The sequence below is a fragment of the Armigeres subalbatus genome, chromosome 1 (genome assembly GCF_024139115.2).
Source record: "Armigeres subalbatus isolate Guangzhou_Male chromosome 1, GZ_Asu_2, whole genome shotgun sequence".
Taxonomy (NCBI): Eukaryota; Metazoa; Arthropoda; class Insecta; order Diptera; family Culicidae; genus Armigeres; species Armigeres subalbatus.
Window position 1 is genome coordinate 291,391,950 of NC_085139.1, and position 26,691 is coordinate 291,418,640.

The 26,691-nt window shown below is 49.0% G+C and overlaps 1 protein-coding gene across 4 annotated transcripts in view; it reads right to left on the bottom strand.

Annotated features, from left to right (window-relative positions):
* The window catches only part of LOC134207714 (phospholipid-transporting ATPase IF), a 70,285-nt gene that overhangs the window by 2,493 nt on the left and 41,101 nt on the right, over window positions 1-26,691 (bottom strand). For all 4 annotated transcript variants that reach the window (XM_062683540.1, XM_062683538.1, XM_062683539.1 and 1 more), the window contains exons 3-4: window positions 968-2,097; window positions 27-913 (exon numbers count right to left, since the gene is read on the bottom strand). In XM_062683540.1, the coding sequence (XP_062539524.1) occupies window positions 27-913; window positions 968-2,097 (2,017 nt within the window). The remainder of the gene's footprint in view (window positions 1-26; window positions 914-967; window positions 2,098-26,691) is intronic.

Below are 26,691 nucleotides of genomic sequence, written 5' to 3' on the forward strand. Positions count from 1 at the left end.
TCTAAGTCTGTTTCCCGCCAACTTACCGAATGAACGTCAACACCTCCTCATGCTTCATAACCGACTCCTGTCGCTGAACAAGCGACGCTTCTGTAAACAACTCCGCTGCGTACGACTCCCTAACCGTAGATCGAATCGAGCTACGATTTCGCCGCAGCATCACGGACCCCCGATCTGCTACATCCCCGTTCGCTTTATTGCCCATTCCCGGAGGAATGTGTGACTGGGTCCGTCGATGGGACTTCACCACCGGTTCCGTTACCGGTTTCTCTTCGTAGGCAGAAATGGCTCTCTTCAGCTCGATCGACTGAAGCAGACCATCCAGGTGCCCATTGCTGCTGTTCTGAAACAGAATTCCTTCGCCCGACCGATCCAGCTTGTCCTCAGAGGTCGGTCGATCCTCGATCAAGCTTTGCGGTCGTGAAGATCGACTAGATAAACTCGATGGTGTTCGCCTGAAGGGCGGTATCTGCAGACTCGCCGGGTGTACCCGATTGTCCGAGAATATACTTCCCGATCGCCGAGTGACCGTTTCGCTGGAAGGCCTTAAACTACCACTGCCGCTACGTTCCCTGAATTGACTAGATGGCTCTTCCGACCACCGCTGCTGTGCACTATGACGGTTTTCCGTCTGCGCACGATCTAGAACAGGAGCACGGCTACGAGGTGGAAGCTCTTTAAGTTGAATAAAATCCGTCTCATCCACTACGGAGATGTGAGACGTGACAGCTTCAATCTCTTCTGAAATGTTGGAAAAATTCCGCATGGGTCGATTGTTATTCGGTTCCACGGATTGTTCTTCTTCTTCAGATTCCTCTTCCTGTTCGGGATCATCTGCCTCGTTTGTGTAATCGCCTGCAACTTGAACGGTGTGGCAAACTGCCAAAGCTTCAAAAAAATTGTACACGTGCCGCTGTAAGCAAATACCCAGTTATAAAGCATCCGATCGTATCAACTTCCAACTCACCGAACACTCGTTGATCTTCAGCGCATAACGCCGACCAATCTCCTGAAGCCGCCGTCCCTTTTGGTTATACATTTTACCATTGATCGAACACTTCTGGAAGATCATCACATTCTTGGTCAACGTTCCGGTCTTATCGGAAAACAATATCGACACCTGACCTAACTCCTCGTTGATATCCGAAGTGTTCACAATGCATGGTTGATCCGTTTCATCGTCGTATAGTTCCAGATCCCACTCCAGGTAGAACCCACCCAGAAACTTGGCCAACTCAATAGTCACGTACAACGAAATCGGGATCAAATAGTTGAAAAGAATTAGAAACGAGAAGAAGTCTTGCAAGAACTGAGAGACCCGATACGTCGCCAGATATTCGCCCAGATAGAAGTTGTGGCCCGTGTTGTACTGATCGTTGTACCGCTTCATAAAGAACGAAACGACTACGATCGCTAACAATAGCACCAAGAAAAACACCAGATATTTGTTGATGAAGCTTTCGCTGGAACTCATTTTGTTGCTCGTCATCTTGCTGTTCAGTGCCAGCTTTGTATTCTGACCAGTGTACACCGCACATCCGATCGCCCACTCCGTATTCTTCACCCTTGAACCTCTCAGCAGTAAGTTCTCTGCCATCAAAGGCAACATGTGGTTATCCGCCCCGACCCCATCCACACTTGTCATCTCGTGCCTGTGATGCACCTCCGCAAGCTCCAATCTCCCATTGAACGTGTACAAATCCGTTCGCGGAAATTCGCACTCGATTCGCCCTAACGTGTGCAGTTTTTCCTCCACCACTTCCGGCAGTCCCTTGGGCACCATCATCGTCTTCAGGTTTGTCTCTCCGTCCAAGTTGGCCGTCGTGACGAAACACTTCCCGTTCTCGTCCGAGGACATCAGCAGAACCAAATCGCACGGAATGTCGCAGTCCCGGGAGGTGCGCACGATGTCCCCCTGCCGGATGTCCTGGCAGCGGATGTCCGTTTCAACGCCGTTGCGGATCACCGTTACCAGCGAGTAGTTTACCATGTTGTCCGCCCGGTAGCGCAGGTACGTTTCATAGGCTTGCTTGGTGGCCGTTACGGTGATGACGAACACCAGCGGGATCAGCGAGGTGAGTGGCGATACCGGACTGTCTGAAAAAGAGATAGACATAATGAATGAAATATGTTCAGGGACAAGATATCATCAGATATAATTTAGCATAACATATGATGACAGAATAGACGACAGGATATCAGATCCATTATGGAATCTCTAAAAACTACCGAGGGATCCCGAACAACTTTTTTTCTCTCTAAAAGGGAGCTTTTCAATTGGAAAACTATCGATTATAATTTTAATTATAATATCTATCTACAAAACGCTCATTAGACCGGTAGCCCATGTGTTACAAATTAATCAATCTAAATAAAACAGAATTGCATTTAAAGTGACTTTCACACTTTGCTGGCCCCCAGAGTTAGGTTGGGCGGCTCAGAAATCTATTACTCTGGCGGGCGTAGAACAAATTGGCAGCAGTGCCATTCGCTCACCGTTGTTTTGAACCGGTTAACTGATAGCTACCAAAATAATCGATAGAACATGACGAAAAAAGGTTCCCGCGAGATTGCTGGAGGCAAGCTCGTTCTCTTTAGTTGCATTCGTGGACGAAGATACATCATGTAAAACTAAAAGTTTTATTTTTAAGAAGTGTAAGTGGAGAAGGCAGCAGGGACTATGTCCAAGGGCTTGACGATCCCTCCCCAGGCCATCTGCGAGTTGTGGCGCCTGCCTAGGATGTGGTGGGGTTTGACAGTGGGCCCTGTTAAACCTCTATAAAAAGCTGCATGTATCCGCAAGTAGGCTCCGCCAAAGCGACCGTGTGCCGCTCAAAGCGCACAAGCCCAAGTCCTGGTGTTAGGTGGGACGCTAAACAGCCCTGACACGATGGCCCTCCGGCGAGACAGGAGGTTTGCGCAGGCCCAATAAACTGCCTGGAAAACCAATCATTACGAACAATATAAGAGATAATGCGACTCGATATAATCGGCAAAGACCTAGGCGACGAAAAAAGGATCACGATTGGAAGCTTAGAACATGGAATTTCAAGTCGCTAGGTTTCGCAGGTTGCGACAGGATGATCTACGATGAATTACATCCCCGCAACTTCGACGTCGTGGCGCTGCAGGAGATTTGCTGGACAGCTGGACAGAAAGTGGATGGATGCCCACTGCGGGACGTCAAAATCGTCATCGGTGACATGAACGCGCAGGTAGGAAGGGAGGAAATGTATAGACCGGCAATCGGACCGGATAGTCTGCACACCGTATCGAATAACAACGGCCAACGGTGCATAAACTTCGCAGCCTCCCGCGGAATGGTAGTCAGAAGCACCTTCTTTCCCCGCAAAAATATCCACAAGGCCACATGGAGACCACCTAACCAAGAAACGGAAAACCAAATCGACCACGTTCTAATCGACGGTAAATTCTTCTCCGACATCACGAACGTCCGCACTTACCGCAGTACGAATATTGAATCCGACCACTACCTCGTTGCAGTATGCCTGCGCTCAAAACTCTCGACGGTGTACAACACGCGTCGAAGTCGGACGCCGCGGCTTAATATTGGGCGGCTACAAGATGGTAGACTAGCCCAAGAATACGCGCAGCAGCTGGAAGTGGCACTCCCAACGGAAGAGCAGCTAGGCACAGCGTCTCTTGAAGATGGCTGGAGAGATATTCGATCCGCCATTGGTAGCACCGCAACCGCTGCACTTGGCACGGTGCCCCCGGATCAGAGAAACGACTGGTATGACGGCGAATGTGAGCAGTTAGTAGAAGAAAAGAATGCAGCATGAGCGAGATTGCCGCCTGCAACAACGCACGAGGGCGAACGAGGCACGATATAAACAGGCGCGGAACAGACAAAACTCGATTTTCCGGAGGAAAAAGCGTCAGCAGGAAGATCGAGACCGTGAAGAGACGGAGCAACTGTACCGCGCTAATAACACACGAAAGTTCTATGAGAAGTTGAACCGTTCACGTAAGGGCCACGTGACACAGCCTGATATGTGTAAGGACATAAACGGGAACCTTCTTACGAACAAGCGTGAGGTGATCCAAAGGTGGCGGCAGCACTACGAAGAGCACCTGAATGGCGATGTGGCAGACGAAGATGGCGGTATGGTGATGGACCTGGGGGAACCCGCGCAGGACATAATTCTACCGGCTCCGGATCTCCAAGAAATCCAGGAGGAGATTGGCCGGCTGAAGAACAACAAAGCCCCCGGGGGTGACCAACTACCAGGAGAGCTATTTAAACACGGTGGTGAGGCACTGACTAGAGCGCTGCACTGGATCATTACCAAGATTTGGGAGGAGGAAGTTTTGCCGGAGGAGTGTATGGAAGGTGTCGTGTATCCCATCTACAAAAGGGCGATAAGCTGGATTGTAGCAACTACCGCGCAATCACATTGCTGAACGCCGCCTACAAGGTACTCTCCCAAATTTTATGCCGTCGACTAGCACCAACTGCAAGGGAGTTCGTGGGGCAGTACCAGGCGGGTTTTATGGGCGAACGCTCCACCACGGACCAGGTGTTCGCCATTCGCCAAGTACTGCAGAAGTGCCGCGAATACAACGTGCCCACACATCATCTATTCATCGACTTCAAAGCCGCATATGATACAATCGATCGGGACCAGCTATGGCAGCTAATGCACGAAAACGGATAAACTGATACGGTTGATCAAAGCGACGATGGATCGGGTGATGTGCGTAGTTCGAGTTTCAGGGGCATTCTCGAGTCCCTTCGAAACCCGCAGAGGGTTACGGCAAGGTGATGGTCTTTCGTGTCTGCTATTCAACATCGCTTTGGAAGGGGTAATACGAAGAGCAAGGATTAACACAAGTGGTACGATTTTCAATAAGTCCGTTCAGCTATTTGGCTTCGCCGACGACATAGATATTATGGCACGTAACTTTGAGAAGATGGAGGAAGCCTACATCAGACTGAAGAGGGAAGCCAAGCGGATCGGACTAGTCATCAATACGTCGAAGACGAAGTACATGATAGGAAGAGGTTCAAGAGAAGACAATGTGAGCCACCCACCGCGAGTTGGCATCGGTGGTGACGAAATCGAGGTGGTAGAAGAATTTGTGTACTTGGGCTCACTGGTGACTGCCGAAAATGATACCAGCAGAGAAATTCGGAGACGTATAGTGGCTGGAAATTGTACATACTTTGGACTCCGCAAGACGCTCCGATCGAATAGAGTTCGCCGCCGTACCAAACTGACAATCTACAAAACGCTCATTAGACCGGTAGTCCTCTACGGACACGAGACCTGGACGATGCTCGTGGAGGACCAACGCGCACCCGGAGTTTTCGAAAGGAAAGTGCTGCGTACCATCTATGGTGGGGTGCAGATGGCGGACGGTACGTGGAGGAGGCGAATGAACCACGAGTTGCATCAGCTGTTGGGAGAACCATCCATCGTTCACACCGCGAAAATTGGACGACTGCGGTGGGCCGGGCACGTAGCCAGAATGTCGGACAATAACCCGGTGAAAATGGTTCTCGACAACGATCCGACGGGTACAAGAAGGCGAGGTGCGCAGCGGGCAAGGTGGATCGATCAGGTGGAAGATGACTTGCGGACCCTCCGTAGACTGCGTGGTTGGCGACGTGTAGCCATGGACCGAGCCGAATGGAGAAGACTCTTATATACCGCACAGGCCACTTCGGCCTTAGTCTGAATAAATAATAATAATAAAGTGGAGAAGAATAAATAATACATGCTTCTGGAACGGTCCAACTAGATGGAGAACCCCGATCACCAGTACCACTAATTGTGGTTAATCAACAAGGATCGGAAAAGTTCACCGGTCTCGCCCAGTGTTATTTTCATCACTACGGCTCACTGTCAAAGATCTGCACCACTAACCGCCAATGACGACCAGATCTAGGAATCCTTTCATCAGTCATCTCGGGTATCGGAAGCTAGCAGGTAATTCACGGATGCCTTGCCGAGTGGGTTATAATTTCATTAGAACGGTGAATGGTCGCCGCTATCTCGTTTTGGGAAGCCAGCCAAAATGTCGGCCTTCCACGTAGCACCGCTGAGTACCCAATCGTCAATAGTAAAAACGCCCCGTCGGCGTCTTGTCTAATCTCCGATCGCCGTCTCCCGGTAAATAAAACCAACAGCTAACCTGCAAAGTGGCCCAGCATTCCACCGTCAATCCCGTAGCGCGCCTTGTCGGCATCTAATCGCCCCGCTCGATTCATCAGCCCTTCGGCGCCCCATCGCCAGCTGCTTTTCCAATACCACGGCATTTCTGCACCTTGCCGTCAGTCGCGCGTCCGACCGGCCATCAAAGTTTCATCGCCCTGTAAAAAATCATGAGTAATTTGCAAACTAATCTCGCGATCTCCAGTTACTAGCAAGGTCCTGAAACCTCCCCTCATAACCTCCATCGACCCTGGGACTCGATGATAAGGTGGACCTTACGTGCCCCTGGGTTCAGACTAGTAGTTTCTCGAGGACAAGAGGCCGTACCAGAAACGGTATCACCCTCTACGCATGTGAGACCTGGACGATGCTTGTTTAGGATTATCGCTCTCTTGGAGTTTTTGAGAGGAAAAGTATTGTGTACTATCTATGACGGGGTGCATAAGGAAGACGGTACATGAGGGAGGCGAATGAACCATGGCACAATGGTCCCAGAGTCGAATCTAGCAAGACAAAAATGTTTGCGCCAAAACTATTAGGCTTAGATATATAGTGTCTTTGGGAATAAAATTTCATATTTTTTCACGATTTTGCCTTTCTCGTACAACAAAGTTGTACCGAAAGGCTATCATTTCATTCCAAAAACGAACTTTTATAGAAGGATCAGATACCTATACTGTGGTATACCAATCGACTCAGCTCGACAAACTAAGCATATATCTGTCTGTCTGTGTGTGTGAATATGTGTGTGCACAATTGCCATGAAAAACATTAGCCAATTTTTCACATAGTAATTTTCAACCAATTCTCTCGCGACAAGTTGCATTCGACAGAGCCTAAAGCGTAGAAGATCACTATTGAATTTCTTAACGATTGCACATACCAAAAAATTCTAGATATTAAAATAGTGATGATATTTCGTGAAAAAGTCATAACATGCTATAAAATGCCTTGTAGAATCAACCCATGCAAGCTCTTCTACTCGCTTTAGTACAAGACGCTTTAGTACAACAAATGCAACACAAGTTTTTTTAGCATGCAAGTTACGTTCATAACGCCATAACGCCTCTGCAGCTTTAAAGCATAATAAAAAGATCGAATAGAACGCACACGCTAATAATACCTTACTTAGAATTTTGAAAATAAACTTACAAATAACTCAGCATTTTAACTAATATTCCGGGTTGGATTGATTAATTATGTACGAGAAAGGCACAATCACTGCTAGGTGGATTAATCTGGGTTTTTTCCATGTAGTGAAATTAGGGTGGTACCTATACAAAAAAGTTATTCGAGTTTTTGTATGAAAAACATGTTTTTTTCATATGCGTATATTTCAAAATGGAGCAAACCGATTTCCAATCTATTGGTTCTATTCGAAAGCTCACACTTTTCTGCGTTTATGGTGAGAACACTGAGAGAGCGTCGACTAACACCAATTGCAAGAGAGTTCGTGGGGCAGTACCAGGCGGGTTTTATGGGTGAACGCTCTACCACAGACCAGGTGTTCGCCATACGTCAGGTATGGGGGCAGCAGGGACCATGTCCAAGGGCTTGACGACCCCTCCCCAGCTGTCTGTGAGTCAGGGAGAACTGCCTAGGGCGTGGTGGGATTTAGCAGTGGGCTCTGCTAAAATCCCTCCCAAAAAACCACAAGTGCCCGTAAGCAGACTCTATCAAAGCGACTGTGTGCCGCTTCAAAAGCACAAGCCCAGAGAGTGCCACTGGCACATCAGGGTTGATATCAGTAAGACCCTGATTATGGCATACTGGTTGCGTGTACTGGTTTCGTATTTGGATATTGTTATATTGTGAAGTGAGGGCTGGCAGTCTGACATTCTACTCTCTTAGTAGGGTCGGGTGACACTGACTCGAAACGGCGAGTGGGCTAATGGCTAGGCTGTCTTCCGTCCCATAAAACCGTGGCGGGCCTTGTAGCACGCTGCCCAATCCTGCCATCCAGTTTTGCCTACTGGGTGGGAGTAGGCTCAGATGCCCTTTCCTGACTTGCGCTGATCTGGCTCTGAACACGCAAGTGTCAACCCTTGCATGGCCTCCCTGCTTGCCGCAAGGCAGGCATAGATAACCATGGGATCACTAAAGGCGACTACTCCAGTAGGATTCGGCGGCAGCCGCAAGGGGGACCCATAAGAAATGAGTACTGAACGAAACCTATCTTTGGAGTTGGAGGTGACGGACTTTGCCAAAAGGGGCCTAGCGAGGTCCCCTATTAAAGAGGGGGCAAGTGGAGTGACGGCTGCTGCTATTGGCAGCACCGAAGAGTCTCCAGCGGTGGTGGGGAGTAGCCCTGCCTGCACGCCTGACGAGCCACTACCCGGGATACGGGTGGTGGCCGAGCAACTCGATGAGATCATCGAGTTCGTAAGCGGCAGGCAGAACACCAACAAGGAGCTCAAGCAGAGCCTGTTGGTGCTCCGGCGAGCTGTTCGTGTCGCAAGACAAGAACAGGTCGCTTACATCAGGCGTGTAGCGGAAGCAGAGAGGATAGCCAAAGGTACGCAGACCAAGGCCCTCTCCTGCCCTAGCGGTGTTACTGCGGCGAAAGAGGCGACCGCCCTTACGGCCAGTGAGGGCAAGAAAACGCCAAGCAAGAAGCGACCCAAACGCGCTACCATTAAGGCGAAGCGTCGCCTGGATGGTGCACCGGAGCCTGAAGGGCGTATGCCCAAGAAGGCGAAAGGCACTAGACAGGCACAAGTTGCTGAGCCACAAGCTGGCCCCAGCCAGCCATCGGTACCCGCCGAAGGGGATGCGAATCCTTGGCAACTGGTCAGTAGGGGGCGGAAGTCGAACACCCCGCCACCAATGAAGAAAGTGAGAGACAGAGGCGAGGCCTTGTTGGTGAAAACCGACAAGGACAAATACGCCGATGTCCTTAAATCGATGCGAGCGGCCGATAGCCTATCGGCCCTGGGCCAGGACGTGCGCAGCGTTAGACGTACCAAGAACGGTGAAATGATCTTGGTACTGAAGCGTGGCGCGCAATCCAGCGGGGCGGCTTACAAAAAGCTTGCCCAGGAGGTCTTGGGTGACGGCGCTCAGGTTAGGTCGTTGGGTGCGGAAGTGACCCTCCAGTGTAAGCAGCTGGATGAGGTCACGACCGCGGAAGACGTCGTCTCTGCCGTCAAAGAGCAGTGCGGCACAGAGGTTGAGCGGTCCTCTGTACGTCTAAGAGGGGGATTCTTTGGTACGCAGGTAGCCTATCTCAGACTACCGGTGGCTGACGCCAAAAAGGTCATCGAGAAAAAGAAGCTGAAGATCGGCTGGTCAGTATGCCCAGTAAGCGTGCTCCAGCCACCTTCAGTGGACAGGTGCTACCGGTGCCTTGAGTCCGGGTACAAGTCTTATGACTGCAAGGGCCCAGACCGAAGCAAGATGTGTCGTCGCTGCGGCGAGGAGGGACACAAAGCACAGGAATGCGACAAGGCACCTAGGTGCCTTATCTGCGCCAGTAAGAAGCAGGCCCGGAACCATGCTATGGGCGGGCCTGCGTGTCCTTCGGAGAAGCCAATCGGAAAAAGCCGTGCAAGTAACACAGCTGAATCTGAATCACTGTGCACCTGCCCAGCAGCTGCTGTGGCAGGCGGTCTCGGAGTCGAGGATCGATGTCGCCCTCCTGTCCGACCCGTACAACGTCCCTGCCGGCAACGGCAACTGGGTGGCGGACGGGTCTAGGTCGGCGGCAATTTGCACAACGGGCAGGTACCCCGTTCAAGAGGTTGTACACTCCTCCGCGGAGGGTGTCGCGATAGCCAAGATCAACAGGGTGTTCTATTGTAGCTGCTACGCCCCACCAAGGTGGCCAATGGAACAGTTCAACCAGATGATCGACAGGCTATCGGCCGACCTAGTAGGTCGGAGCCCGTTCGTTATAGCGGGAGACTTTAATGCTTGGGCAGTGGAATGGGGCAGCCGCTGCACCAATCAGAGGGGACAAGCGTTACTCGAGGCACTTGCAAAACTCGACGCAGTGCTTGTCAATGACGGAGCCAGTAGCACATTCCGTAGGAATGGGGTCGAGTCATGGATAGATGTAACGTTTGTCAGCCCTAGTCTGGTCTCGGACCTGGACTGGAGGGTAGACGAGGGCTACACCCATAGTGATCACCTAGCAATTCGCTTCAAGATCAATTATGGTGTGCAGCGTCCGAGGGCGGGTGATCCCTGTCAGGTCCGTGGGTGGAAGACCACTCACTTCGACAGCGAAGTTTTCACCGCGGCCCTGGGACTGGAGGCCAACACCGACAGTCTAAGCGGGGATGCGCTGATAGCTGTCTTATCACGCGCGTGCGACGCTACTATGCCGAGGAAAGCCCTGCCAAGAAATGGCAGACGCCCGGTATACTGGTGGAGTGCCGAAATTGCAGCCCTACGATCAGCCTGCCTCAAGGCTAGACGTAGGACGCAACGAGCCCGCACCGAGGAGGTAAGAGCGGTCCGCCGGGAAGTGTTTCAAGCTGCGAGACTGGCCCTTAACAAGGCCATCAAGAGCAGCAAGAGAGCGTGCTTCGACAACCTGTGCGAGGGTGCCAATGCGAATCCGTGGGGTGACGCCTATAGGATCGTGATGGCCAAGACCAAAGGGGCTCTTCACCCCCGAACGGTCACCGGACCGGTTGGCGAGGATTATCGAAGTACTCTTCCGTCCCGAGCCACAAGTCCCTGGCCTCCTCCTGCGCTGCAAGGCGCTGGGAGTGTGGCCGAAATGGTGGCTCCGGTGACGAACGAAGAGTTACTCGCAGTGGCTAACACCCTTGCGATGAACAAAGCTCCAGGCCCCGATGGAGTTCCAAACAGTGCACTTATAAGGCAGCGATCATAGCGAACCCGAACATGTTCAGGCTAGCTATGCAGAGATGCCTGGATGAGTGTTGTTTCCCTGAGAGATGGAAAAGGCAGAAGTTGGTACTGCTGCCGAAGGCCGGGAAGCCTCCGGGTGACCCATCGGCGTACAGACCAATTTGCCTGATCGACACGACGGGTAAACTGCTCGAGAGGATCATCCTCAACAGGCTCACCCCGTATGCAGAGGGTACGGATGGCCTGTCGAGTAACCAGTTTGGTTTTCGGAAGGGTAAGTCCACGGTGGACGCTATCAATTCAGTCCTCAAGACTGCAGAGGTAGCGATCCAACGGAAAAGGCGAGGAATTCGATACTGTGCGTTGGTGACACTGGACGTGAAGAACGCATTCAACAGCGCAAGCTGGGATGCCATCGCGCTCTCGTTACACCGGCTTAGCCTGCCGGTGGGACTGTACCGGATCTTGGAATGCTACTTCCAGAACCGTGTGCTGCTATACGAGACCGATGCCGGTCAGAAAAGTGTTCCTATTACCGCAGGAGTCCCGCAAGGGTCAATCCTGGGTCCGGTACTATGGAACCTGATGTATGACGGGGTTCTGAAGCTAAAGTTCCTCCTGGTGTGAAGATCGTCGGCTTTGCTGACGATGTAACCCTAGAGGTCTACGGGAGTCAATCCCCGAAGTAGAGCTAACCGCAGAACACGCGATCAGCACTGTGGCGGACTGGATGAGTGCGAGAGGCCTTGAGCTCGCTCAACATAAGACGGAGGTGGTTATCGTCAGCAACCGTAAGTCGGCACAACATGCAGTTGTACACGTGGGAGACGTCGCGATCACTTCAAAGCGGAGTCTGAAGATTCTTGGGGTCATCATAGACGACAAGCTTACCTTCGGTAGCCATGTCGAATATGCGTGCAAGAAGGCTTCGACTGCTGTGGCGGCATTATCGAGGATGATGTCCAACAGCTCCAAGGTGTGCGCCAGTAGACGTAGGCTACTGGCAGGCGTTGCCGCATCTATTCTTAGGTACGGCGGCCCGTCCTGGGCAAAAGCACTGGGGGTAACCAGTTACCTGCAGAAACTGGAGAGCACCTACCGCTTGATGTGTCTCAGGGTGATATCGGCCTACCGCACGGTATCGCGCGACGCATCCTGCGTGATAGCGAGTATGATGCCAGTCGGGCTGGTCATCCGGGAGGACGAGGAGTGTTTTGACCTACGTGGCACCAGAGGAGCCCGCGAGCGTACCAGGGTGACTTCGGTTGCCAGATGGCAGCGCGAGTGGGATAACTCCTCGAAAGGTAGGTGGACCCACCGGCTGATTCCTAACATATCAAGCTGGGTGGGGAGACCCCATGGGGAGGTTCACTTCCATCTGACACAATTCCTGTCAGGCCATGGCTGTTTCCGACAGTACCACCACAGGTTTGGACACGCGGAGGTCCCCGTGTGCCCTGACTGCCCAGGTGTTGACGAAACTGCAGAGCACATACTGTTTGTATGTCCTCGTTTCGACGTCGAAAGAAGAGCAATGCTAGACGTTTGCGGCCGGGACACAACTCCGGATAATCTTATCCAAAGGATGTGTCAAGCGGTGGAGAAGTGGAACGCAGTCTCGACTGCAACCACTCAGATTGCCTGCAGCTTGCAGAGAATCTGGCGCGCCGAGCAACAATCGACAAGCATGACTAACTTATGATTGGTAAGTTAGAGCGAAAGTGCCGAACGCGAAGAAGTGTGTGAATGGTCTGCCCATGCAGAGGTAATGGCGCAGCGGGTGGCAACCGAGATCGTCACCTCGAAGCATGGCAGAAGGGTGAATGAATAGGTGTATGTATGGACTGCACACGCCGCGCTGGGAGTAGCGCAGGAATGTTGGTTCCTACGACTACTGATACCCCGTGGCGTGGCAGAGGAGTGTGGGGAGCATCCAAGTCAGTCTCACATGGTACGAAAGGAATGAGTTGAGTCGTGTTGAGCTAGTCTCATATGGCATGAATGAGGTGAGTCAGACTCACATGGTATGTCAGAAGTGGGAACCTAAGCGAAGAGTCCCACAAGGGATGCCAGAGGGAGTGTTAGGTCGAATGACTCGAGTAGTATGTGTCAGCGCGAACTGAATGAAAGAGGTGAGCAGTCTCACATGGTACGATAAAGGTGGGCATAGAATTAGTCCCGCATGGCATGAGAAGGGTGGGCACAAAAGTTAGTCCCGCACGGCATGAGAAGGGTGGGCACACAAGTCAGACCAATAGGAGCGTTAATGTGTGTGCAAGCATGGAGCGTATGAGCATGAATCAAGGGTTTGGGTGGGCATACAAGTTAGACCCACATGGCATGAGAAGGGTGGGCACACAAGTTAGACCCGCACGGCATGACAGAGGTGCAACAGAGTATGTAGGGTGTGTTTGAGGGTGCGATAGAGCGAGCACCCAAGTCAGTCTCGCGTGGGACGAGTGCCTGTGTGAGCGATAATGAGCGAGTACGCTTAGTACTGCCGTCCCCCCACAAGTAGTACTGCGAGGTAGTTCCTGGGGGAAACGATGGTGGAGCCCAAGGGAGTTTAGTCGGTATTACCGGTATGGTCGAGTCCGACACTCCAGTACACTTCCGTGTGGTAGTTTGGCAACTACAATGCACGTGTACTGGGTTAGTGTGTAAATGCATTCTCCCTTGTAAAAAAAAAAAAATACGTCAGGTATTGCAGAAATGCCGCGAATACAACGTGCCCACACATCATCTATTTATCGACTTCAAAGCCGCATATGATACAATCGATCGGGACCAGCTATGGCAGCTAATGCACGAAAACGGATTTCTGGATAAACTGATACGGTTGATCAAGGCGACGATGGATCGGGTGATGTGCGTAGTTCGAGTTTCAAGGGCATTCTCGAGTCCCTTCGAAACCCGTAGAGGGTTACGGCAAGGTGATGGTCTTTCGTGTCTGCTATTCAACATCGCTTTGGAGGGAGTAATACGAAGGGCAGGGATTGACACGAGTGGTACGATTTTCACGAAGTCCGTCCAGTTATTTGGTTTCGCCAACGACATTGATATCATGGCACGTAACTTTGAGAGGATGGAGGAAGCCAACATCAGACTGAAAAGCGAAGCTAAACGGATTGGACTAGTCATCAACACGTCGAAGACGAAGTACATGATAGGAAGAGGCTCAAGAGAGGTCAATGTGAGCCACCCGCCACGAGTTTCTATCGGTGGTGACGAAATCGAGGTGGTTGAAGAATTCGTGTACTTGGGCTCACTGGTGACCGCCGATAACGATACCAGCAGAGAAATTCGGAGACGCATAGTGGCTGGAAATCGTACGTACTTTGGACTCCGCAAGACGCTCCGATCGAATAGAGTTCGCCGCCGTACCAAACTGACTATCTACAAAACGCTTATAAGACCGGTAGTTCTCTACGGACACGAGACCTGGACGATGCTCGTGGAGGACCAACGCGCACTGGGAGTTTTCGAAAGGAAAGTGTTGCGTACCATGTATGGTGGGTTGCAGATGGCGGACGGTACGTGGAGGAGGCGAATGAACCACGAGTTGCATCAGCTGTTGGGAGAACCATCCATCGTTCTAACTAATAGTTTTGGCGCAAACATTTTTGTCTCGCTAGATTCGACTCTGGGACCATTGTGCATGGGTTGCAACAGCTGTTAGGAGAGCCATCCATCGATCATATCGCGAAATTCGGAAAAGTGGGCAATTAGCACATTGGATCGATCAGGTGGAAAACGATTTGCGGACCCTCCGCAGACTGAGTGGCTGGCGACGTGCAGACATGGACGCCTTAGTCTGAATAATAATAATAATAATAATAAATAGGTGGGAGCTCAGGTGAAATACCCTGGGCGTCCATGAAAAACCACCATTTCGAGTAGGTGGGAGCTGAAGGCCCAATTCCTAAGCACCAATGAAAAACCACCCTCGGGCGAGCACTGGCGCTTGAACCTAGCTATTTAGCACTGTAAAGAACTAAATGACTTTACTGAACCCGTAGCTTCCGGGAATGGAAGCATACCCAGGTATGGAGTTACGTTCAAGAAGAATACAACCCATGTGATTGCCCGAGAAGGGAGCTGGAGCTGGTCCTTGGGCGGGGGACAGAGCGAGCGGCCAGCGGCTAGAGAAAGAAGAGGTGCAACAACGACCCTCTAGTCATCGGGCTCAGCCCGTGCCGACAAGGCAAAACAGAAACGGCAGCAGAAGAAATCACCAAGGCAATGCTGCACCTGCTGATGTTGCTGTGGTTGATCGACGTCAATCACTCACGTTAGCGGGCCGCCGACGGCAACGGATCATGTGGACAAGGGAGATGAATCAATACGTGATCCGTTGCTACTACGTTTGCACCAGGATGGAGACGGATATGTCCGGCAGACCGGCGATGCTGGAGATGTTCAATGAGAGGTTCCCTCGGTTTGCACCCCAGCTTGAAGAACAAGTTGTACACACGCCAGAGAGCTATTATGTCACATAATATGCTGACTCCAGAAGACGTAGAGTACATCAAGCGGGAAGTGCAGAGGGAATTAGGAGAGGAGGAGGAGGCAAGATCGAGCGATACGTCGAGAAGGAGTTCTGTTGGGTTGGATGCATCAATCGCAAGTAACCGTCGCGATTCGATTGCACCCGCCGCTCCAGGACCAACAGTGGAATTGCAACGACAGCAATTGAAGGACGAACTAGCTAATCATATGGGCACAGCAGTTACACAGTTCCGTGGGACAGACCCCATGTCCCGACACCGGATACCCAAGTTGCAGTACTCCTATCGGTTGACGAGTACAGTAAGCATCCTTAACCAGGATATTTTGCCACAGTACTTGGAAACCGTGGAGAACCTTGAGGAGCTGCAATTTATCGTGTATTCGGCTGCAGTGGCTGTTGTAAGAACGTTGGGATTGCGAACGCGCCCACAAGGTGAGAGTGATGGACGCGCACGCCCCAAAGCACGAAAACCCGCGTGGATGCGACGTCTGGAGACCCGCATCGCCACACTGCGGTCAAAGGTTGGTCGATTAACACAGTACAAGCAGGGGAATCGATCAACCAGGCTAGTTCGGAATGTTGCTGAAATTGTGAAACCCACAGAACTCCATGATCTCACCGAGGCGAACATAACTGAGATCCTCGAAACCCATGTACAGCGGTTGAGTGCTCTTGCCAAACGACTGCGACGTTTTGGAGAATGTTCGAAGAGGAAGGAGCAAAATCGAATGTTCAACATCAACGAAAGGGAGTTCTACAACCACATCCGAAACGACAAAGCCGACTTTGGCGAGGGCCTTCCGGAGATTGGAGAAGTCACGCAGTTTTGGTCCAATCTATGGGAGAACCCCGTCATACACAACGGCGATGGGGTGTGGATGGCAGAAGAAGAGCAATATTGTGGTGGAATTGGAGACATGACCGCTATCAACGTGACCGCCCAAGACATACGTGAGGCTACTCGGTATACCAGGAATTGGGCTGCACCAGGACCCGATTTTGTGCATAATTTCTGGTATAAAAAACTCACAACGGTCCACGGGCGGATGGCGGAATGCTTCAACACGGTACTAGATAACCCCGGGCAACTACCGGAATTCATCACTAGGGGTGTCACTTATCTTCTGCCGAAGGACTGGAACACTTTGAACCCAGCCAAGTACAGACCAATGACGTGCCTTTCGAGTCTACAAAGTGCTGTCATCGGTAATAGCGAGAAGGGTGCAGAACCATTGCGACGTCAACAACCTGATGACCGAGGATTAGTAAGGTTGTCGAAGCAACACACGATGATGCAAGGATCAGGTCATCATTGGTGCAGTCGTTGTTGAGCAGGCTACCCACAAGCAAAGAAACCTGAGCGTGTCGTATATCGACTATAAAAAGGCATACGACTCAGTACCTCACTCGTAACTTCTTAAGGTACTGCAGTTGTATAAGATAGACGGTAACGTCATCAGACTAATGCAGCACGCTATGGGGATGTGCAGCACATCCCTACACATTACCGATGGAGAAAAGGTGTTACGGTCCAGGACTCTCAGCATCAGGAGGGGCATATTCCAAGGCGATACCTTTAGTCCTCTATGGTTTTGCCTTGCCATGAACCCTCTTAGCAGAGCACTCAACCAACACAACTATGGATATCATTTGAAGAGTGGGGAAAGGAGTACAAACATTACCCACACCTTCTTTATGGACGACTTGAAGCTGTTTGCGGAATCTGTGGAGAAGCTGCACCAATTTCTGCGACTTGTAACGGTATTCAGCAACGACATCCGGATGGAGTTTGGTATCGATAAATGTCGATCCATACATCTACACCGGGGTCACCTGGTGGATGCCGACAGTTTCCGCGTCAACGAACAGGAGGAGATTCGAAACATGGTTGAAGGCGAAACGTACAAGTTCCTAGGTTTCCTGCAACTGAAAGGAATTCGCCATACGACAATCAAGAAAGAGCTGCAGGAAAAGTTCTTGCATCGTGTCAACGGTATTTTGAAGAGCCTCTTGTCGGCCGGCAACAAGGTGAAGGCGATAAACACGTTTGCTGTGCCATTGTTGACATACAGTTTCGGAGTGGTGAAGTGGACCAAGACTGACTTGGAGGCGTTAGAACGAGCAGCAGGTTGTTATCTCAGCAACCGGAATCGTCCCGAAATCTCTTCTGAAATCCTTAGGAGAGCTGGAACTATCTCATAACCTCCATAGCATCCAAAAGACAGTGGTTCTTGGAACTTGCAGCATCGTAAGAAGATTCCTGAACCACCATAACTAATAATGAGATCCACAGAGCCTAATCCCCTTTGGCATTCAGATTGCCCGGGGTAGGTGAAAATTCCCAGCACGCTTGCTGAGGAAGTGCCGAAACTCTATAATAATAATAATAATAATAATAATAATAATAATAAAGGCAGCGCACGACTCAGTGATGGGTCTCCAGTAGCCTTGCGAGCAAAGGCGTAGGATTGCCAATCCGGAGATGGCGAGTTCGATTCTCAATCCGGTCTAGGATGTTTTCGGATGGGAAACATTCTCGATTTCCTGGGTTTTCAGTGGCACAAAAGCCTACAATAGTGCTCTGCGATCGTTTCCAATGAGGTCGATGTCGTCAGCAAATCCCAGGAGCATAAGCGACCGTTTACTTCTGCTTCTTATTAATTTCAGTTCTTATTTATTTATGCTCAACGGTGTTCCATGAATCGCCCTCAATTTTTTTTTCCTGTTCGGATGTACCACAACCATTATTTTTGCTTTCAATCTGCAGTTAACTGCTGCCACCTCCGATAGTTTTCTTGCTATTCGTCGTATTGCGATCACTGCGAAAAACTTCGTAGCCGGCTCCAAGAACGTAGCTCGAAATAGTTCGAGAATCCATGTGGCGATGAGCGGATGAAGCACTGCAAATCGGAACACTATCAGTCAAAGAAGGATTCATTGACTGAGAGTACTTGCCGACATAAAGAGTTCGGAAGACCCTGTTTCCTGACCCAAGCACAGGACTGGGAGGTCTGTTGGTCACAGGCAGGAATGGCACGAGGATTAGGGGCTTCCTCAGAGCTTACGAGCTTACTGGATGTAGAGGCAAGGTGTGCGATATCATATCTCGGATAAGCTGCTGGATAATTAGATTCTTCGCCGTATTCAAGTTGCTGGAAGACCCTTTCCTCGCTTCCGACAGCAGGACCGGAACGACTGTGATGAGTGGGAGATGACAAGAGGCTTGACTGAGTCGTAGAGACTCTCTACGGCGCGTTTCAGATTCCCAGAGGTAGGCCAAATAGCGGAATCTGCACGTAGATTTGTCGAACGCAGGATACTGAAAAGTGGATCGGCATCAGATGTCGGAGAAAACTTGATTATATTTCTGCAGTTAGCGTTAGGACCAGGACAACTAAGGTGAGCGCATGCAGCAGAAGGCACGACTGAGCTAGAGGAGTCGGGGGCTTCCATAATGCGTCCCGGTTGCGAAGATAACAAAGAATTTACAGTAGCGTCGGATATAAAAAAAATGTCTGGTCGGAGCTGCATCACTACCGGATCTGCCGCTTGAAGGTACAATAAAGTTCAAGCTTGCGCTGGAACACGGGAGCGGATCAGGCAAAGAAATTTTTTTGTTAAATATCTTGTATCATGTTTCGAAATGGACAAAATTGATATGAAATTTGCGAAAAAGAATCCACGTGTCTTGGAGGGACTCGAACCCTCAACCTCCTAATCTATAGATAGGCGTGATAACCCCTACACAACAAGACCACTTAAAGGTCACGTAACAACCTCCACCGCGGTTAGCTCTCTTTAGAAGTATTTTCAAAGGAAGTTCATATGGAATTTCCAACACAAAAATCTTGTGAATTAACACAAAAAAATATTAAAATTAGATATTTTCTAATGCGTTTTAGGAGCAATTTCTCAAATGTTTGAAGAACGATTTAGAAGACTATATATTACGTAGAATTCATAGATTTTTGTTTGGCTTAGAAGACGTCTTATAGCATGGGATCTAGTGGCCAAATTGGCCTTATAAAGGTATTTTCGAACAACGTTTTTTGCAATTGTAGCTACAAATCAGCTCCATGCTAGTTGCAGTTGTTGGAAGGTTACCATTTACCTATTTTTTTATTCCATTCTTTGTTTGGTAGGCACTCTGTGTTACAACCGCTACTGTGCCGAGATCTACTGTGGTATTCTGCTGCCAGAATCCAAACAGAATATAGTTTTAGATTTTTCCATTATTCATTGTTGTTGTCGTTGCTTGTCCATCTCGTCGTGAGTCTATTGTGTCCGTTTTGTCCATGTCGTGCATCCAATGATCGTTGCATTGTTCGATTGCCATTTATCCATTTATGCCATACGTTGGAGGAATGCCTTCGAGAAGAACAAGTTGTCAGTCGTCATCAGGCAGCTGTGACTGTAAGGCGCGCACCCCAATACGCCACCGCATGGGCTGCGCATTCGACGACTGACGAGAGTTTTTGGTGGAGGGGCTGGGAATGAAACCCATGACCATTCGCTTGTAAGGCGAACATGTAGCCAACTACGCTATGGGACCCCCAGTACAATATAGCTATACAGTATAACCATCGATTTCCAAATGACGACGCGCCGATTAATTTTTGCTGACGACGGCGGCGTACAGGATCGCTTTCTTAATCTCACGGATTCCAGAATATATAACTGAATGAATTGAATTCCTATCTACACGAGCGCTGTCAAGCGGATGAGTTCGAAAGTAATATGATCTGCGACAGTTTCGTTCTAAACTCTTGAACAAATTTGTAGAAAACGCCTACATTCCAAAACTTACATATTCCGCAATATTTAACCCAAGGAGTATTCTAATATACACTAGCGCCGCCAAGCGGATGAGTTCTGAAGAAAAAAAATATATGACTTTTTTGTTTTGACCACTTGAACCAATTTGTAGAAGACGGCAACTTTCTGAATCTCACTGATTCCGCAATATCTAACTCAACAAGTATTCTCATATACACTAGTGTCGCCAAACGGATGAGTTCAGAAGAAAAAAGATATGTGTCAACAAATTTGTAGATAACAACAACCCCCTAAATCTTACGGATTCCGCAATATTTAAACCAACGACAGTATCGTTTTGATTTCTTGAACAAATTTGTAGAAGACTGCAACTTTCCAAATCTCACGGATTCAAAAATATTTTACTTATATCAACATGAACATCAAACTGATGAGCACCAACCACGCAATTTGTATGCAAATCACGACTTGCTCCGACGTTTTGAGGTCCCGAGAGGTCATTTTTAGTCCGATCGGAGGTCTCAACATCTCAGACAAATCTTAGAGGACGGGGAAATTTGGGACGCTCAAATTGTTCAAATCGGTTCACTAACGGCTGAGATATAGCGATTTGAAAATAGCGTCCCGACTGTTTCCGCTGCTTGGTTGTTGAACTGTTAATACACACCTAACCAAGATTAATGTCAGACAGCAGCATTCGACGACGCTTTTTGTGCGGGATTATGTTTTTTTCCCGTTCCCGCTGGACACGTCTCGTCCACGGCCGATGTGAACCCAGTCGTGCGGGACCGGCATTATGGTAGCCAAACGAGGAATGGTGCATTCAGATCTACCGAGAATTTCCAAAGAAAAGCTTCCCCCAGTCCCGGTGTTTGTGTAGTCCCACAGACGAAGGCCAGTTGGAGACCCGTGACGCTTCCTGAAGAGAGGAGACGGCAGAGTATCAGACCATCAGTCACCGCCCTTTCTCGCAACTGTAGATCGGCTAACAACGCACGTGTACCCATTCCGGCGCTCAAGTGCTCCGTCGCACCATTGATCGGACACCTCCTGTAGTTGGCACCTTCGTCATCATCGCTCGTTCACTTTACTGCTTCGGTGCGTTCACCTCAGAAAACCTCTGAATTTTCGTTGTCTAGCTTTGGAACCATTCTGGAATACATAGTAGATTGCGCTTATGCTTCCTAAAGCTAAGTCGGGCAACTTATTATAACAAGACCAGTGGTCTCTCAACGTTGAGAGTGGCGCATAAGCAGTTTATTTAGAGCTTTTCATTGTAACCTTTCATAAGTGTATAAGTGCCAAAAAAGCTTTTGAAACTAATATTTTGGCCATAGCTGTTGATCCCATTGAGGAAATTTTCAACAGCAAACAATGAGACAGGATTCCTCGTCGAATGCAACTTGCTGCAAAGAAATCGGTTAAAAGTAAGTGCCTAAAAAAACGGATGAGACTTTTTACGTGTTTTGAGCCTAAAAAATATATTGAGGCCATAACTTTTGGTCCAATAACCAATCTGGCTAATTTTTAAATAGGAAACAATGGGACAGGATTCCCTGTCGAATGTTACTTGTTGCGAGCAAGTTTACAGTTTTAAAGACTTCTACAATTCCATATCATCTTTATGAGCCTCAAAGAACTGGGTTGATTCAATCATGTCGTCCATTACTTTGAGATTTAAACGTCACGATTTATTGAATACCTAGTAAATGTACTGTCACAAAATCTTAGACCCCCTCCCAAGGGGCAACTAACTCTAAACTTTCGACAGTATCCAGAAATACTAACAAATACTAGCGAAAAACTACGTCGTATCTACTGTAAATTGATCGAAGAGCCCTGGTTGGGAAAGCATGAAACACAACGCCACCCAGTCGATACAGCCCACCCAGTTTTAGGTAACACATGATTTCAGTCTCCTTTAAATTAAAAAAAAACCCAGATTAATCCACCTAGCGGTGATGGTGCCTTTCTCGTTTTTTTTCGAGTGAGTAATTTCTACGCATTTTTGGTATGAAAAAAATATTTTGGCCATAGCTTTTGATCCCATAGTCCGACCTGGCCAATTTCAAATAGGAAACCATGGGACAGGATTTTGCGTCGAATGCAATTTGTTGCAAGCAAATCGATTGAGGATAAGTGCCCGAAAAATGAGTGACATTTTTTACGCGATTTTTTCGTATGAATTTGTATTTTGGCCATAACTTTCGATCCCATAGTCCGATCTGGCCAATTTCAAATAGGAAACAATGGGACAGGATTCTGCGTCGAATGCAACTTGTTGCGAGCAAATCGGATGAGGATAAGTGCACGAAAAATGAGTGACATTTTCTACGCGATTTTTCCGTATGAATTTGTATTTTGGCCATAACTTTCGATTCCATAGTCCGATCTGGCCAATTTCAAATAGGAAACAGTGAGACAGGATTCTGCGTTGAATGCAACTTGTTGCGAGCAAATCGGTTGAGGATAAGTGCCCGAAAAATGAGTTACATTTTTTACGCGAATGCAACTTGTTGCGAGCACATCGGTTGAGGATAAGTTCCCGAAAAATGAGTGACATTTCTTACGCGATTTTTTCGTATGAATTTGTATTTTGGCCATAACTTTTGATCCCGTAGTCCAATCTGGGCAATTTCAAACAGAAAACAATGGGACAGGATTCTGCGTTGAATGCAACTTGTTGCGAGCAAATCGGTTGAGGATAAGTGCCCGAAAAATTAGTGACATTTTTTAGTAGTTTTGCACACACACACACACACACATACACACACACACACACACACACACACACACACACACACACACACACACACACACACACACACACACACACACACACACACACACACACACACACACACACACACACACACACACACACACACACACACACACACACACTGCACGGTCACCTCTGAACGCTCCATCAAACTCTTGGGGGTAATGATCGACGATAAGCTCACCTTTGGTAGCCACGTCAATTACGCCTGCAAGCGTGCCTCCACAGCTATAGCGGCATTGTCCCGGATGATGTCCAATAGCTCTGCGGTTTATGCCAGCAAGCGCAAGCTTCTGGCTAGCGTTGCTCTGTCCATACTGAGGTATGGAGGGCCAGCTTGGGGCACGGCCCTGCGTATTAACTGCTACAGAACGAAGTTAGAAAGTACGTATAGGCTCATGTGCCTAAGAGTTGCGAGCGCGTACCGTACCGTGTCGCACGATGCACTTTGCGTCATCACCGGTATGATGCCTATCGACATAGTTATCGGTGAAGACATAGAGTGCTTCGAAATGCGCGGCACGAGAGGCATCCGTAGGACTGTCAGGTTGGCCTCAATGGTCAAATGGCAGCGTGCGTGGGACAGTTCCACTAAGGGTAGATGGACACATAGGTTGATACCGGAGATAGGTACGTGGGTCAAGAGGCGCCATGGGGAAATCACTTTCCACCTGACCCAGGTCCTTACAGGCCATGGTTGCTTCAGACAGTACCTACACCGGTTCGGACACTCGGCCTCGCCCAAGTGTCCGGTGTGCGCAGGTTTAGAGGAAACGACGGAACACGTGTTGTTCGTGTGCTCGCGTTTTCGCACAATGCGTGACCACATGCTTGCCACATGTGTTCTGGATACTATCCCGAACAACCTGGTCCGGAGGATGTGTAATGATGAAGTTGACTGGAATGCCGTTTTATCAGCTATCATCCAAATCGTCTCGGAGCTACATAGAAGGTGGCGCGTGGACTCGAGGAATGGCTAGTTCAGGCGCAAATAAGAGGTGGTCCAAGGGTTCGGAGTCGGCTTCATGGGTCATACCGGTGCCCTGTGGTCGAACTCGATCCTTTTACCGAACAAGTGGCCGCGCGAAGAACAACATGGTATCGTCGCTTTCGCGGCGTTGGTCAACCGGGCGGGTTCCGAGCCCGAGGACGGAGAGGGGTCCTCGTCAAGGCTGGGGCAGGCGTAGGCACCGCGTCGGCAAGTCCCTCTGTGTGCTGGCGAATAGGCCCTATCGCAGAAAGGTCAATTTGGGGTGCACGCGGCATCATCATTCTTGATACCAGTCGTGCAGAGGGAAGCAGGCGCGAAGTCGACCCTGCCCACCTTCCGAGGACATAGGGCGTGGTAAGGCCACCTGGAAAGCCGGCAATGCGCTGGCACGACACCATGGTGTTCTTCTAAAAAAGCGAGTCACGATGTTCGATGCTGCAAGGACACGCAGCTAACCTCGAGGGTGCGTTATGCACTGGCCCCCCTTTGAAGCATTACTTTCTGGTTGTACCGAAGGGACGATGGGCTTGGCGGCAATGGAAACGGTTTAGCTGGTCGGGGATGCAGTCGTGCCTCCCTCATTGGAGGTGGCCCCTAACCCAGCACTTCCTGGTCAACCCAGGATGTCTGTTGAGCAGATTCCCCCTCCATTGTTTAGGAAGAAAAAACACACACACACACACACACACACACACAGACATCACCTCAATTCGTCGAACTGAGTCGATTGGTATATAACACTATGGGTCTCCGGGCCTTCTATAAAAAGTTTGTTTTTGGAGCGATCATATAGCCTTTACCGTATACTTAGTATACGAGAAAGGCAAAAATGGTATAATTTTCGATCCCATAAGCCGATATGGCCAATTTTCAATAGGAAACAATGGGACAGGATTCTGCGTCGAATGCAACTTGTTGCAAGCAAATCGGTTGAGGATAGGTGCCCGAAAAATGAGTGACATTTTTTACGCGATTTTTTCGTAGGATTTTGTATTTTGGCCATAACTCTCGATCCCATTATCCGACCTGGCCAATTTGAAAAAGGAGACAGTGAGACAAGATTTTGCGTCGAATGCAACTTGAGGCGAGCAAATCGGTTGAGGATAAGTGCCCGAAAATTGAGTGACATTTTTTACACGATTTTTTCGTATGATTTTGTGTTTTGGCCATAACTTTTGATCCCATAGTCCGATCTGACCAATTTCAATGGAACAGGATTCTGCGTCGAATGCAACTTGTTGCGAGCAAATCGGTTGAGGATAGGTGCCCGAAAAATGAGTGACATTTTTTACGCGATTTTTTCGTAGGATTTTGTATTTTGGTCATAACTCTCGATCCCATTATCCGACCTGGCCAATTTGAAAAAGGAGACAGTGAGACAAGATTCTGCGTCGAATGCAACTTGAGGCGAGCAAATCGGTTGAGGATAAGTGCCCGAAAATTGAGTGACATTTTTTACGCGATTTTTTCGTAGGATTTTGTTTTTTGGCCATAACTTTCGATCCCATAGTCCGATCTGGCCAATTTCAAATAGGAAACAATGGGACAGGATTCTGCGTCGAATGCAATTTGTTGCGAGCAAATCGGTTGAGGATAAGTTCCCGAAAAATGAGTGACATTTTTTCGTATGAATTTGTATTTTAACCATAACTTTCGATCCCATAGTTCGATCTGGCCAATTTCAAATAGGAAACAATGAGACAGGATTTTGCGTCGAATGCAACTTGTTGCGAGCAAATCGGTCGAGGATAAGTGCCCGAAAAATGAGTGACATATTTTACGCAATTTTTTCGTATGAATTTTATTTTGGCCATAACTCTCGATCCCATAGTTCGATATGGCCAATTTCAAATAGGAAACAATGGGACAGGATTCTGCGTCGAATGCAACTTGTTGCGAGCAAATCGGTTGAGGTAAGTGCCCGAAAAATGAGTGACATTTTGTTGAGTAGTTTTGCGCACACACACACACACACATACACACACACACACACACACACACACACACACACACACACACACACACACACACACACACAGACATCACCTCAATTCGTCGAACTGAGTCGATTGGTATATAACACTATGGGTCTCCGGGCCTTCTATAAAAAGTTTGTTTTTGGAGCGATCATATAGCCTTTACCGTATACTTAGTATACGAGAAAGGCAAAATGGTATAATTTTCGATCCCATAGTCCGATATGGCCAATTTTCAATAGGAAACAATGGGACAGGATTCTGCGTCGAATGCAACTTGTTGCAAGCAAATCGGTTGAGGATAAGTGCCCGAAAAATGAGTGACATTCTTTACGCGATTTTTCGTATGAACTTGTATTTTGGTCATAACTCTCGATCCCATTATCCGACCTGGCCAATTTGAAAAAGGAGACAGTGAGACAAGATTCTGCGTCGAATGCAACTTGAGGCGAGCAAATCGGTTGAGGATAAGTGCCCGAAAATTGAGTGACATTTTTTACACGATTTTTTCGTATGATTTTGTGTTTTGGCCATAACTTTTGATCCCATAGTCCGATCTGGCCAATTTCAATGGAACAGGATTCTGCGTCGAATGCAACTTGTTGCGAGCAAATCGGTTGAGGATAGGTGCCCGAAAAATGAGTGACATTTTTTAC